This window comes from Drosophila innubila (genome assembly GCF_004354385.1).
Source record: "Drosophila innubila isolate TH190305 chromosome 3L unlocalized genomic scaffold, UK_Dinn_1.0 0_D_3L, whole genome shotgun sequence".
Taxonomy (NCBI): Eukaryota; Metazoa; Arthropoda; class Insecta; order Diptera; family Drosophilidae; genus Drosophila; species Drosophila innubila.
Window position 1 is genome coordinate 25948958 of NW_022995376.1, and position 15345 is coordinate 25964302.

At 36.2% G+C, this 15345-nt stretch overlaps 2 protein-coding genes across 2 annotated transcripts; one reads left to right on the forward strand and one right to left on the reverse strand.

Annotated features, from left to right (window-relative positions):
- Positions 1-1302: 1302 nt before the first annotated feature.
- Positions 1303-13649, reverse strand: LOC117788541 (dipeptidase 1-like). The gene is made up of 3 exons (XM_034627326.1): positions 13617-13649; positions 11234-11874; positions 1303-2588 (listed from the first exon to the last, which is right to left on the reverse strand). Exons 1-3 carry the CDS (start codon positions 13647-13649, stop codon positions 1691-1693), a joined length of 1572 nt encoding a protein of 523 aa, XP_034483217.1. The 3' UTR covers positions 1303-1690.
- Positions 3702-4639, forward strand: LOC117788797. The gene has a single exon (XM_034627666.1). It carries the CDS (start codon positions 3733-3735, stop codon positions 4492-4494), a length of 762 nt encoding a protein of 253 aa, XP_034483557.1. The 5' UTR covers positions 3702-3732; the 3' UTR covers positions 4495-4639.
- Positions 13650-15345: the final 1696 nt, after the last annotated feature.

Below are 15345 nucleotides of genomic sequence, written 5' to 3' on the forward strand. Positions count from 1 at the left end.
TGTGGGATGCTATACTCAGTGAGCAATGCTGAGATCTTATTATTCTGGGAAAGTCATGAAAACTGTTCTATAGAAAGTCGTTTCATAAATACCAGAATTAGTGTAAAGGCTGTGTAATAATTGGACGAAAGTTGAGCACGGTTGTGTGGTATCTTCTAGTTTGGTTATTCGTCAATTATACATGACACTTTTCTTTTTTTGCCGCAAAAGGGCTTAAAATTCAAATATGACCAAATAATTAAACAAGAAATGCAAAATTTTATTTTATATTCGATTTATTTTATGGAAATGCATTTATTTCTATACGATATTCGCGTTTGCTTTCCTAAATATTATTAAATACGATTATACTGAATTTCTGTATATATAATCTGTATGATTGTGTGTGTGTAGCAACCAACGCATACAATATTTTGAATCTTTTTAATATTTATATATATGAAATTAATATCAATGCAATAATGCAATTGTACAGCGTACCCATTAATAATGGGTAAAAACTGTTAATCCAACATTGTGCAGATGTTTAAGCATTTATATTTCTTGTGTCTTAATTTCACATTAACTCTGTGACAAATTTCATTAAAGATATGGGTATAAAGAGTTGCCTCTTATTTTATGACAACATTATTTATTCGTTTGCTTTTGTGTAATTTAGGAATATTTATTCTTGTTAATTAATATACGTATTACTTATGTCGATAATTTAATAATGTTATATTTATAATACAGTTGCAAATTTTTTGCTTTGCAATTCGTTAGATGTTGCACTATTATTCTACTGCGTATTAATAAAAGCCAAAATCAATAAAGAGACTAATTAAACTAAATACCAATTTGAAATGATTTTATCAGTAGCTGCAACATTTTATTCTCTGCTTCCATTGACTCGACAACAAAAATATGAAATTAAAAATATGCAAAATAATCATAATTAATTTTGCTGTTTCTTAAAAGTTTTACATACTTCTAGGCTGTGATTAAATTGATGTATAATACCAATAATATATTAGATAAATTATAAAACTTTTGATAAGTACAAGTAAAGTCAGCGCAGCGAAATTTTGCAAGTGTGCTCTACAATAATAACTATGTTATATCTCGTCGCCAATTTACTAAAAATAGTAAAACAAGCCACAAGATGTGAACCTCTGAACAAAATGATTGACTGCAACAAATAATATAAATCGTCATGCCCACGAATGCAAATGTCTCATTTATGATTAAAACATGTCGCAATACGTATAAACGTAACTGTAGTACTTATTTATATGCTTCTCAATAAATATTTTTAATCTGTGATTTTGATTCCTGTGCTAACGTAGAGTATTATTTAATTTTCCAACTGCCAGTGCATAGCCAGAGGATTTTAACCATGTTGCATTAAATAAATGAAGAACGTCGGCATTGCGTTAAGTCGGCTTAACAACTTTAATACTTTCGCTCTGGAGTAACACACGATTTACAAGTGCTGAGCTTACTGCAAGAGTCCACTGACTGTGAATGTTGTTGTTGCTATCGTTGTGGCAGTTGCAGCCATCGCCATGTGTTGGACTTTTGTTTGATTTGCGCCGGGTTCCAATTGATGCCAGAGTTGAGCGCCGGTTGAAGCCGTTTCTGTGTGATTGGGATTGTTGCTGTCCATTGTCGCGGATTCATCGCGGCGAGTTCTGACCGCCTGCGGCAGTGGTCACGATGACATGTAGGTGCACTGCGTCTTTGGCTGTGGCTCTGTCTGTTCAATGGGCTGAATGGCGGCACGTTTCCAATAGTCGCGCACAGTCTCCACGGTTTCCATGATACGAAGAAAGTTGCGACCCGCCAGCATTGCAACGTCCTCTTCACTCCAGTTGTGATCCTCAAGGAGAGCAGCCAGCAATTCCGGGTACTTGGACACGTCCTCCAAGCCCAAAGGGGGCATCTCAATGCCATCATAGCCTGCTCCCAGGCCAATGTGTTGAATGCCCGCAATTGCTCGTACATATTTGATGTGTTCTATCACATCCTGCAATCTCGCCTGTCGCCCGCAGGCTACGTCCTCTGGGTCGAAGCTCAGCATGATGAGACCGCCGTTCTCGGCCACCAGACGCAATATATCATCGGGCACGTTTCTCGTCGAGTTGCATAGCTGGCGTGCTGCCGAGTGGGAGAATATGACGGGTGCCCTTGTTACTTGAAGGACATCACGCGCAGTGGCATCCGAGCTGTGCGAGAGGTCGATCATCATTCCTAGACGATTCATCTCCCGCACAATGGCCTTGCCGAAGGGCGACAGACCCTGTTCCAGCGGGGAGGCACTCGAACCGGCCCAGGACACATCACACCGATGGGTCAGACTGAGGTATCTAGCACCTAGAGAGTAGAAGGAGCGCAATACTCCCAACGATGAGCCGATTGTGTGACCTCCCTCAATGCCGATCAGCGAGGCCAGCAGACCGCGCCTGTGCGTGGCCACGATGTCCTGTGAGGAGGTTGCCAGTACAGTCTCCCTTGCATACATGTCCGACAGTCGCCGCACAATGTCGATTTGCTCCAGTGCCAGCTGGACAGCGTCCAAGCCCTGCGCCTCACACGGCACGTACGCCGACCTGCAATGGAACCAAATAAACGTGTTAAAATTTCATTTGGTTTCTATGATTGAAAAATTAGTCGAAAAACGGTCAAACAAGTGCGACAATGCATAATAGAAAGCTACTTATCCATTAAGAAATAATATATCTCCCGATTTAAGTCCCGCTAATAAGCGTGTGGCAACGTGCGTGACAGACAGAAAGAAGCATGACAGAACCTACATAGTAATTACATATATTCGAGCAGAGATTAAAACCGGAACCGGAACAGCAACCGTTATCTTAACTTAACCTAACTCAACTTAAATCGTACCGAAACCGAAAATTCAAAAAATATTCGAGCCGATATTACCGTAAAGTTACCGATTATTACTATGTATAACTTTTAATATCGGTTTAATCAAGTATTTAATTTAATTATGTTGTTAAGGTGTATTTATTGTTTTTCAACATAAATTTGATTTTTAATTTGAATAATAATCTCATTTAAAAGATATTATTTTTTGAAATTAAAGACTTTTTTGTTCACAAATTAAAATATTTTTAAAATTTTTCTTATAAATTTTCTTGTTTTTGTGAATCGAAATTATACCGGTTATTTCGATACCGAAACATATAAAGACCCGGTAATTGTTACGAAATATATATACAAATCCTTTGCCAATCCGGTTACCGAAAACCAAAATGCGAACATTACAGAAACCGAAACTGAAACTTAACATATATTCGTTGCGGTTTGATTCTCTGTATTTGAAAATTTAGATCAACTAAGTCAATATAGCTATGTCTGTCTGTCTGTCTTAGGACTCAGTATCTATAAGAGCTATAGAAATTAGTTAATATTTAATAAAAAAAAATAATTAACAGCCTGGAGTTTGGGTTCACATAATAAGTACCATTGTTCTAATATCGGATTTTTAACTCCTAAGTTATTTTGATATTGACACATTTTTAATAGGCTCTGATTGCCAATTATTACCCATACTCGTATATACGTTTGCAGAAAATAAAATATATTTTTGACAATTTGAATTTTTAAAGAATAAAAGGAAGTTTAAAGTATGCGCTGAAAATCAGAATATTATTTCAGTTACACATGTTAGTTGAATTCTTCACAAACACACAGAAATAGAAAAGCGTTTTAAAATAAGTATTCTATAAGATGCACAAGACATGGTCCCGTGCTGAGCAGTTTCGCTCTTGTAAGGAGAGTCACCAAATATTCCCAACAGATGGACCTGCTCCTAGGCGCTTGCAGTTCTCCACTTCATTTGAAAAAGAACAACCGGCAATGGGTTTGCTATTGGGCTGGGAGTACGGTCGCCTTTGGCTGAAGGAACATAAGGAATTTGTTACTAGGGAATTGACTAATGCTAAGCCGGTCTTTATAGATCCAGATTTCAGCTGGTGGGTAAATAAGCGTACTGCCGTTTTGGATCGTCGTCAGTTCTATTTGAAGAATAAACAGAACCCGCATGTAAAGAATTGTAACTTAAGCGCTTTTACTATGGCAAAACATCAGCGCCAGAAAAAAGGTGGCAATACTGAAATCTCTGGAAGTGAATACGAATCGCAGAAGGAGGGAAAGACTGGTAGCGAAAATTCGAGCTCGAATGTTACTTCGAAAGCCGTTTCACACGCAACAACAAACACTGAATCGAAGGCAGTTTCAAATGTAGCCTCGAAGGCTTTATCAAACGGAACAATGGTTTCAAATGCAAAGGAAAGCTCAACGCCGAATCCAACTCCGTTAACGAATTCAAATTCAAACTCCGAATCGAAAGTCAAGGCGAAGAAATGCAACTGTAAGGACTGCATGCAACGACGCTGTGGAGGTCAGGAGATAAAATCGGGCTCATATGGGCCAGATAATAGGAAACTATTTTATGTGACAAGAAAGGTCTTATCAATGCCTTGGTATTGACCACATATTTGTTTGTTTTTAAAGTCAGAAACTCAATTTAATGAAAATTAAATCCAAAAAAATCCATGTATCATTGCCTTTTTGCATATACATGTATCGCTGTAAGGTCAGAAACCCAATAAAAAAAGTACGCTTCTCAATTTCATTTTGACTATCATTTCAATGTTGAGAATAAAAAAAGAGATCAGCACCCACCTGATTGCGATTGCCTAATTAAATTTTCAGCTTGTACTCAATTTGTATTTGCATATAAATATATATGGTGCGTATATATATAACAATTTTTTTTTTCTATAGCGGAGTTTCACTTTTGTCATCATTACTCGAGAATGGATAAAACCGATTTTCAAAAGCTTAACTTTTCCTATAAGCTAATGTATATATCTGTAATTCATCCATACACAGTCTTAGATTTAAAACAGTTGTTTAAGAGCAACTAATTTTTGAATTAAGAAAATGTTTTTTTTTTTAACTTTTTACTTTAGCTTTTATCACTTTAAAATTCAAAGAAAACTCGAAAAATGTCCGAACTTCGGTTTTAATTTTTTTTTTGCAAATCTGCATTAATTAAGCGTCCTTGAAGTTATGATTCATTAAAATTTATGAAGAAACGTCGATATAATAAAATTGTATATCTATGCATGTTTTTCTGGATTTTTATGAATTCCTTGTAGAGCGGCATGATATTATTATGAAAATTTGCTGGGGTTTTTGAGATATCTTAACCAATCTCACACAATATCAATTTGTTGCTATTTTACTTCTATATCATATAGCTGCCATAAGAGAGATCGGTTCAGAATCAGCCTTTAGCAAAAAAAGTTGAGTTATTTCTTGAAATAAAGGGTGTTTTTTTTTAGAGGTATTAAACTTCGAATTGAAATAAAACACTAGAAAATCGTTTTAATGTCCATCAATTTGGCTTTATTGGAAGGATAATTTTATGCCATTAATGTTTAAATATGATTTCCAGCATGTGGACGCCGCGGCTGGCTCGAATATAGCCAAGTCTAGAGGTCAAATTTTCAAGCACTTTTTCGAGCATTTGGGGCCGTATGTCGGCAATAACGCGACGAATGTTAGCTTCCATGTCCCCTAAAATTTTTGGTTTGTTGGCATAGACGAGCGACTTCACAAATCCCCAAAGAAAATAATCCAATGGTGTCAAATTACACGATCTTGGTAGCCAAGTGACAGGTCCATTCCTCGAAATTTTGAGCTCATCGAATGTTTCCTTCAATAAATCGATTGTGACAAACAGTCAGTTTTTGTGGATGTAATGGCGTTTCAAGGGTCTCATGTGAATTATCTTCACTCCAAATGGGTCAAATTTGCTTGTTGACGTATCCATTCAATAAAAAATGAGCCTTATCCCTGAACAAAATTTTGCGATTTAAATCAGCATCGAGATCAATCTTATTTTCGGCCCATACACCAAAATCACGACGCATTGCATGGTCTCTCGGCTTCAATTCTTGAACAAGCTGGATCTTGTAAGGTCGTAAGCCAAGATCTTTGCGCAAAATCTTCCATAAAAGTTGATGGGCAAAGCTCCAGTTGCTGTGCACGGTGGCGAATCGATTCATTCGGGTCCTCTTCACCACTTTTCTTCGGTGCGCACTGTTCGACGTCTCTGTGGATCGTATTATCACATAGAGTAAACGTAGTGCGACAACTATCCATGCTTAACCGAATTAATTGCTTCGTTGGACGATTATGTCGACCATAAAATGGACGGAGCTTGCGGTAAACTTCGCTAACTGAACCGTTATTTTCGGAATAAATTTGCACAATTTGCAAGCGGTGTTCTTTTGTCAACCTGCTCATGATAAAATGTCAAACCAATGTGAACATAAATGACATAAGAGTTGCCAGATTTAACAAAAAAATGTCAGTTTTATTTCTACTCGAAAAACCAACCTCTAAAAAAACACCCTTTATATCAACCAATCGCACAGGTTATACATCTGGTAATTTGTTATATATCCCTATGGATCAATATTCAATATAGATGCTATAGGAACGATCGGTCGAAAATCCACCTTTAGTATGAAACACTTTTTTATTTTCTAAGATATTTTAACCAAACGCACAAATTGTGTATTCTATGTTGTCCTTTACATCTTTACCAATTTTGGTTTGAATCTGTCCACTGTATCCTATAGCTGCCATAGGACCGATCGGTCTAAAATCAAGTTTTAGTAACTAAACTGATAGAATATGCATGTAAGTTGTTCTTATGCATCCTTACCAAAGTTGGTTCAAATCGGTCCACTATATCATATAGCTGCCATAGGACCGATCGGTACAGAGTAAAGTTTTTGGAGATATCTCAATTAAACTCATAAATTGGGTATCTTTAATTGAACGTTACACCCCAACCAAATTTGGTAAAAATTGGACCACTATATCATAAAGCTGACATAGAAACGATTGATACGAACGGTCGATAAGCAACCTTTAGTATGCCAAACTTTTTTATTTTTTAAGTTATCTGTAAAAAACTTACAAATTATAAGTCTCGTGCCTTTTACAACCTGTCCAAATTTGGTTGGAATCGGACCACTAACTAACATATAGCTTCCATGGGACCGATCAGTCGAAAATCAACCTTTGAGTAAAACTTGTTTCATTGTTTATATGCTAATTACTTAGCCGTCTCTCCATAGATTTTAATGGTAAGCATACTAAACAATGGGTAATTTTTTATAGCTTTATATATACAAACAAATTTAAAAGTTCAAATGACCATCTTAAAAGCATATTCTATCAGTTTGGTTAGGATTTATTATAAAACAAAAACGTTTTTCATACTAAGTCGACCGATTTGAACCAACTTTGGTCATAATGTGTAAGACAATAACAAATTCAAATTCTGCGAGCTTGGTTAGGATATATAAATAAACACAAGAAATTGTTATACTAAAGATCATGCAGCTCTACAAGGAAGTCATTAAAATCAAGAAAAACAGAAAACGATATAAAATTTTATTATATCGCCGTTTCTTCATAGACTTTAATATATCATATCTTAAACGACGCTTGAGTTTTCCTTGAATTTTAAAGTAAAAACAGCTAAAAAAAACTTAAAAATAAAAACAAAATTTTCTGAATTGAAAAATTAAAAGCTCTTAAACTACTGGCTTAAATCTGACTGTCTATGGATGAATTACAGATTTATTCATTAGATTTCAGGAAAAGCTTTTTAAAATCGGTTGTGGCACCTCTAAAAAACGGCACGAAAAAAAAAAAACTCTGCCATAGAAAAAAAAAATGTTTTACGTCGTTTGGGGCCCCATATCTATTCAAAAAAGTATGTTTGGTTTAATTCAAAAGTAAAATGTCAAAATTCGTTGCCTAGTGTTATGTGTGATTTTTATTTTTTGCTCAAATATACTGTCAGATTTTTATGGAATTACTTAAAAATTATCATTATTATTAGGTATGAAATTCCATACAATAATTAATTTTAAGTCATGGCGAAAACGAATAGATTTAACTGAAAGCATCATTATGTTTTTTTTTTCTTATCTTGTATCTTTCTTTCTTGTTGATTTTTGGATTTAAAAAAAAAAGAAGGAAAATAATCATTGTTTGTGATCTTTGTTTATTTGTATTCTTTTGTTGTGAAGTGAAAATATTAGCTGCATATATTTTGAAAGATTTCAACTTATTTCATTCAAGAATTCAATATGTTGATTACTGATTGATCAAAAAATTTAAGCAACTTCTGAGTACGATACTCTTTGGCCATACAGAACGTAGCCCAGTTCCATGAAATCCCATTTAAATGCAGTTTGCAGGAATCCCATAAAAGTGGTTAACTAACAGCACATTTGAATTTCAAATGCAATGATATGGCAATAACGAGGGCCACTAACAAAAACTGCAGCACTGCTATGACCCAATCCAGAGAGAAAAGTTCAGTTTGAGTTTCAACGTTGCGAATGTAGACAGAATGTCGGACAGAAATTGAACAATGACGACCACTAAAATTAAATGCGAAAATAGCAGAAAAGTTACGCTTAAGCCATCTGGCGTACGGTGGCAAACTGCAGTTGTAGTCCTTGGTTTTTTGGTGTCAAAAGTCTACCAAATAAAATCAAGTCGATTGCCTATCAGCATTTTTCCCAAACTACAGCTGTCTGCCGCCTGTCAAACAATGCTCCTCTTCAGCATCCAGTACATTCAGTCAGATTTGTTATTGATATTGTTGGTGTGTTTGTTTTTACTGCTTCTGTTCTTGTTTCTACAGGACCTGGTTGGAGCTGTGCATTCAGCGGGGTGCTAAAAATTTGTCCAGCAGACAGAGCAGGTTGGCCAATTGCCCTGCAGCAACCCAGTACATAGCTGTTGCCAAATTTTATTTTGCAGTGAAATTGTTGGCATTTCTCGACTACAGCATCAGTCGAAACAGTGGGCGGTTATCTGTCTGCCCATGGGAGGGAGAAAAGGAGGAAGGGAGGTAGCCTTTTTCACTATTGTGCGGCCTTTGTGACCTGGTCAGCTTCTGTTTCCCGGTAATTGTTATGGGCCAGTGTCTAGCATGGTTGATTGCATCTATATGAGGCTTTTCAGTTGAAATGATTTTCAACTTTTCAAAGCTCACATACGATTTATCAGTCAGGAATAATGTGATATGCTTCTCTTATCTTATGCGATTGATATTATTCGTTTGCTTAATGTCTATTACTGTGGACGGCAGTTCGCGCTAGTGACGAAAGCAGCACGAAGCGTGCGAAGGCGACTAGCAATATATGCAGCTAATATGGAAAATATGCTACGACTGTCCGATCAGATCGAAATATTTGCCGATCGAAAGGTATAGTCGTAACTAACAAAATTGCATACTTAGACATTTGTCAACTGAACTCAAAAAAACTGAAATTTTACTTTTTAAATTTCGGGTTTTTTTAGACCCCGTACTTAAAAAAAGTACAGGGGTCTATTGGGTTTGTTTTACCGAATATGTGCGTAACAGGTAGAAGGAGGCGTGGCAGACCCTATAAAGTATATATATTCTTGATCAGCATCAATAGTCGAGTCGATATAGCAATGTCCGTCTGTCTGTCTGTCTGTCTGTCCGTCTGTCTGTCTGTCTGTATGAACACCTAGATCTCGGAGACTATAAGAGCTAGAGACACCAAACTTGGTATTTAGGTTCCTCTATACTGCAGGCAGATCAAGTTTGTTTAAAAAATCAGCCACGCCCCCTTAACCGCCTGCAAATCGACATTGAAAATTTCATATCCAAATTATAAGAGCATTTTGAAAGCCAGAAATTCCAGATTTTGCACAGATGAAGATATAATTGTCCTAAATTTTTGCTGAAAATTTCATTCTGATCGCACAGTAAATAGCGAAGATATTCAAATAATAAATTTTTCTGTTAAATTCGTTGATGGCGCGTTGGCAGTAATTAAAACTTGAATATCTTGATAAAACAAAAAAATTATATTAATATATTATATAACAAATTGGCGTCCATTCAGACGTGAGCTTCGGTGGCGCAGTGTACTGAGTCGCGGAGTCGGACAGTGCTCGTGGGTTCGAGTCCTGCCGTGGGCGAAAGTTTTTTAATTTATTTATGTTCGAATTCAATTTCATTTTATATTAAAACAAACTCAGTGCTTATTTAAAATGTAATATTAACATTAAATGTTAAAATATAAATTATTTCTTTTACTTTTAATTGAGCACTAAAACAAGCAATATGGCCATTTAGGAGGATAAAGACATAAGTGAGAGTGGCTCAACACTTTGAGCCTTTGTCTTTGAAAATTTTGCAATTTTGTCGAGGGTTCGATTCCGGCGGGAACAACTTTTCCAGCTGAATTTAAGCTTTTTTTTTTTTAATTTTTACAATTTATTGAAATTGTTATTTATGAATGTTATACTGACATTTAATATTGAATACATGTTTAAAAATTTCATTTAAATAATTTTACATTGGTAAATTTTCATGTTTATTATAAATTTACTGTGTAAATTTATGTTTTTAGTAAATTGTCTTTTTTGGTTTTCAATTATTTTACTATTTGATTTAACATTTAGCATGTTTAACATGCAGTTTTCATTTATTCTCTGTTAAGGTTTCACTTATGCTTAACATAGCCAAATATGCATAAACGCATGTTTATATATATATGAATGCTTAGCTAGAAACTTCTTTTGTTTTGGCGCGTGCCAACATATGTATGTATGTGTGCACTTAACAGATCTTTGAATTGCACATATGGATGTCCTGCTCTTCCTAATGATTAATGCATATGTATGTCTATTTGACTTTAAACTAACTCTTTTTCAACTCTTTTGTGCGCGCTGTGTACAAGTGATTTTGAAATTTGATTTTGTTGTGCTACCAAGTGTTCCATTTTTAGATAATTAGTGTGACTATTGTTATTAAATAGTGTTAAACATAAGACTCTAAGGCATATATACTTATAGTAATGGCCTCCACGTGGTGTTCCCTGGGTGCCGATAAAATTTTTAATTATATCGGAAGCAAATTCGAGCGGCGACAAATTTAATATATAAGAGTTTATGGTAATCTTAAATATTATTTAGTTTTTAGAAGTGACTGATTTTGGATAGTAAGTACGGGGTCTCCGACAGTCGAGTATGCTCGACTGTAGCACCGGCCGACTAGTTTAATATAATATATGTTATTTGGCTGAGGGGTTTGAACGATATTACCTGTTAACTGTTAAAATCACGTTTAGTCGGATAAATTACTTACCAGACCTGCACGCCGACTAATCCCTGCTTGAGCCTTTCCATGTCTGTCTGAGCCCAAGCTGGTCGTGACCATATGGACTTGTGATCGATGTCGTGACTGAGGTGGACCAGTTCCAGGCTGCTGTGAGCATACTTGCGCACGTTCCAGGCAAAGTTATTGTGTCCATCGACGAGTGGCACCTCGCGCAGAATGCGTCTAACGATTCTCAGTCTTTGTGCGTGCGAGTTGCGGCTGGGTGACATGAGGAAGTGCTGATAGGCCAGGGTTGCCGCAATCGCGAGCAGGCAAATGGCACTTACTAGTGTCAGGGCAAACATCCAGGAGCCGCGTCGCGTTTTGTGGGCGGGACCAGAGCTGTTTCTTCCCTTGCGTCCGCTCTTGCCCTTCGTCTTGCCGGAGGCGCCGGCTGCTGTCGATGCAGTCGCTGCCAGTGAGGTGGGCGATTTGGTATCGAGAGCGATGCCAGCGATATCGTTGCCAACAACTACGCCGGCCGTCATCGCGCTGCCAAAGACTTTGGACTTTTGTATGCTGGCAATTTCGCCGCCGGAGTCGCTGTTGGAGATCGAGTTCTGGCGGGAGAGGGTGCGGCGTATGTTTGAGTGCTCCGTTACGTCTGGCAGCCCGCCAAACCCGGTTGTCTGCAATGGAACAAAATAGGCAAAAAAAAGGGCGTGTTAGGCTACTTTTGTATTGTACGCGTTACCTGACAGCACAAGGTGCTGCCAGGTTGCTTCGGCTTCTTCAACACAACCTTCCTAGCTCTTTCAGCTGATGGGAAGTTGCTTCATTAAATGTGCGTCAAAGTTTCTTCGTTGATTTTGCGCTCTAATTAAAACTGTTGCAAACTTTGAACGTTTTGTAATATTCATAACTGCCATGAAACATCAACACAACTCAATCTGAAACTTTTTAATGAACCAAATGACCAAATCAAATCAAATCCAATTCAAATCAACGAAGTATACACTGAAGCAAACATGGTGCTATCTGTTCAACTAATCTCAGCCCAGATATAATTAAGTCATGGCTATAATTCACATGTGTTCCCGTTCATTCCACATTGGGAGCTTCTTGGCTACATTGACATTCGCATTTTCGCAAAACTTGTTTGTACAAAACTTTGTCATAAAGTTTGCCAATGATTTGGTTATTCTGTGACTATCTGGTGGAATTATGTGCAACCCAACTGGGAACAAGTCCACAAAATAAATCAAATTCGCTAACATGCATGATACAGAGCAAAATGTATAACTGAGCATACTTAGTACCATAATTTTATTTGGTTTTAATTAAATATTGGTTTTTATTATATTTGCCTTTGCTCTTTTTTGTGGTATCTATAATCATACATTCTACAATTAAGAGCATTTAATCTCTACATACACTCAATGGTTGTTTTAATCGGGCTTTTGCATGTGGCCAGATTATATACCATAATCCACAGTGAGCAGCATTCAGAGACCCTACTCGAGAGTTGTGCGCAATTATTTTCAATGGTATGATTTCCCTGGCCCCTCGTATTTCTTTTCCCTCGACCTTTTTCGTTTGCATGTGCGGCTAATTAGCTGCACCACACGGCGTATGAGCAATGATAAAAAAAGAAAAAGTTCTATGGAACTTTTTTTATGCCAGCTGAAAAATTAATTAAATAAAATACAAGCGAAACGCAGAGAAATGTGTTGCGTTTGAGCCCCAATTGGGCGGTTGTTACATTTTCAACTATTTTAATTATGATTTTGGCTTGCATCAGGCAGCGAAATTAGCTTTTATTAAAAATGGTGAAACTTTCGACATCGCGATACAAGTAATAAAAAGAATGAGATGAGTCGAAGTCTAAAAAAGCTCACAAAAACATCTCAATTTATTCAAATTTTAATAAAAATGCAAATACTTTTCATAGTTTGCTGCGACCTACTTGCAGTAGATACCCTGCTGGTATTTACAGATTACGACAGCTTTATTTTCTAAAGTTCTGATTTTAAAATTACATGCAAATTATATAATGAGCGAAACCGTATCTGGTAATAATAAATTCACGATTAATTTTTTCTGTTCATAAACCATTTACAGAGTGTTTCCAGGTCGAGTTCTTACTACAAAGTTGTATTTTATGTAAAATTTGGCAAACTTTTGAGTCCGCCGCTGCTTAAAGGGCGCATCATTTTGGATGGGCGTTAGTTTTGCATGTTGGTAGCGGATGCAAAAGTTTGCAGTTGGCAGCGCAATGTCGACATAATCATGGAGGGGGAGATGGTGTATGAGGGGATCCCCCCATAATCCGGAAAGCAGCTTTAGCCACATTTCGCGCTGACTACGCTCGCCACGCAAAGGCGTCAAAGTTGCTACAGAATTCATGGGCGATGGCAGGCGTTGACCTCACAGCAGGTGACAGCAATTGGGACTTGTTCAACATTCTGGTTATATTTAGTTTGCCTCCGCCTGTCTCAACCTGCTGCCTCCCAGTTTATAATTAGTTCAATTCTAGTTTGCTTTGCTTTTCAAAGTGTCAAGGTGCAAGCACTGCTTAAAAACAGAGTTGCAATTTGTGGCTATGTAAAACAGAACATTTAGCATGCCATGAATTTCAAACCAAATATTAAAAAAGAATACACATTTAAACTATTTAAATTTACAGACTCGGTAAATCTGAATTCGTAAATTCGAATCACTTTCTATTAAGTTTATTTTGTTGAATAAAATAGGCATAATAGAAGGTCTGTTCAGAAAGTAGTTCAAATAAAGTGTTCGTTGGACTGATAATTTTGTAGACTCTGTACCATAAGTACAAAAGGGTCTATTAAGTTTGTCAAAAGCACCTTGAATTACGTCAGCAACTAGGGTTGTGAATTTGTAAATTTCATATCATTAGCACTACTATTTCCAATGCTACTGAAATTTCATATCACTATTAGCCCTACTATTTTTAATGCTGCTGAAATTTAATATCATTAGCACTACTATTTTCAATGCTACTGAAATGACATAGCATTAGCACTACTATTTTTCAATGCTAGTGAAATAAAAATTCATCAACAGTAGATTTTTCAATCCCACTGAAATAACATTTCATTAGAAGTAGATTTTTTAATGCTACACTCAGAAAAAAAAAAATCAAGATTTCCGTACTTAAACAGGCAATTTTCAAGTACAAACGATCTCAAAAGCTGTCTAAGCTAGGAATTTCTAAAGTTGAGAACAAAAATCTTATTTCAAGTTCGGTTTTCGCAAGTACGGAAATCTTAAATTAAGATTTTTTGGGGATACTTTAAGTACGTTTTGGGTTTAATTCAAGTCTGAAAAAATTGAAAACATACTACTTTAAGTACACAAAAATCTTGAACTATACCCAAAATGAACTTGTTTCTAGTACAAAACATTGTCATAATTAATTAGCTTTAATCTTAAAACATACACTAGTATGTTTACTAAAAATTATTCAAAATACCAAAATTAAATTTCATTAAATAATGGTGTATTTTCTTGGTTAGCGACCTTTCGAAATAGGTGCTGATTTTACCAGCGACTTAACCTTAACGTCATATTTGCGTAGCTAGAGCCAGTTGAGGATTCTAAAATTCGACAATGAAAAAGAAATATCCCAAAACGTACTTGTTTTTAGTACGAAACGATCTGATTTTGAACTTCCTTTTAATTTTGAAAAAACTAAACTAAGTACAAAAAAATCTTAAACTAGTTTAGTAAAAAAAACTCAGTTGTTTCTTTAGGTATCTTTTCGAGACTCACGGATTATATATTTTCCTTTTATTATTCTTATATATTCTGACTAAGTTTGGATAAAATCGGACTACTATTTCGGATAGTTGCCGGTATAAATTCAAGCACGGTCGTACCTAATTTTAGGATGGCATATTTTTCTGAGTGTACGCCTACTTTTACTACGTGGAATAAATTCGTTTACTAATAAAACAAAATTGTAAAGTAATATATTTATTTATCTCTACTAACTGGAATCTTCAATGTTGGGATACGTGTAAAAAAAGATAAAACTCCGGGTTCGTGAAGATTCGCTTAGATTGCCATGTGCTAACTGTACCCATGGTATTCAAATATCACATGTAGATGTAGCACTGTCTGTCTTTGTCATCGGG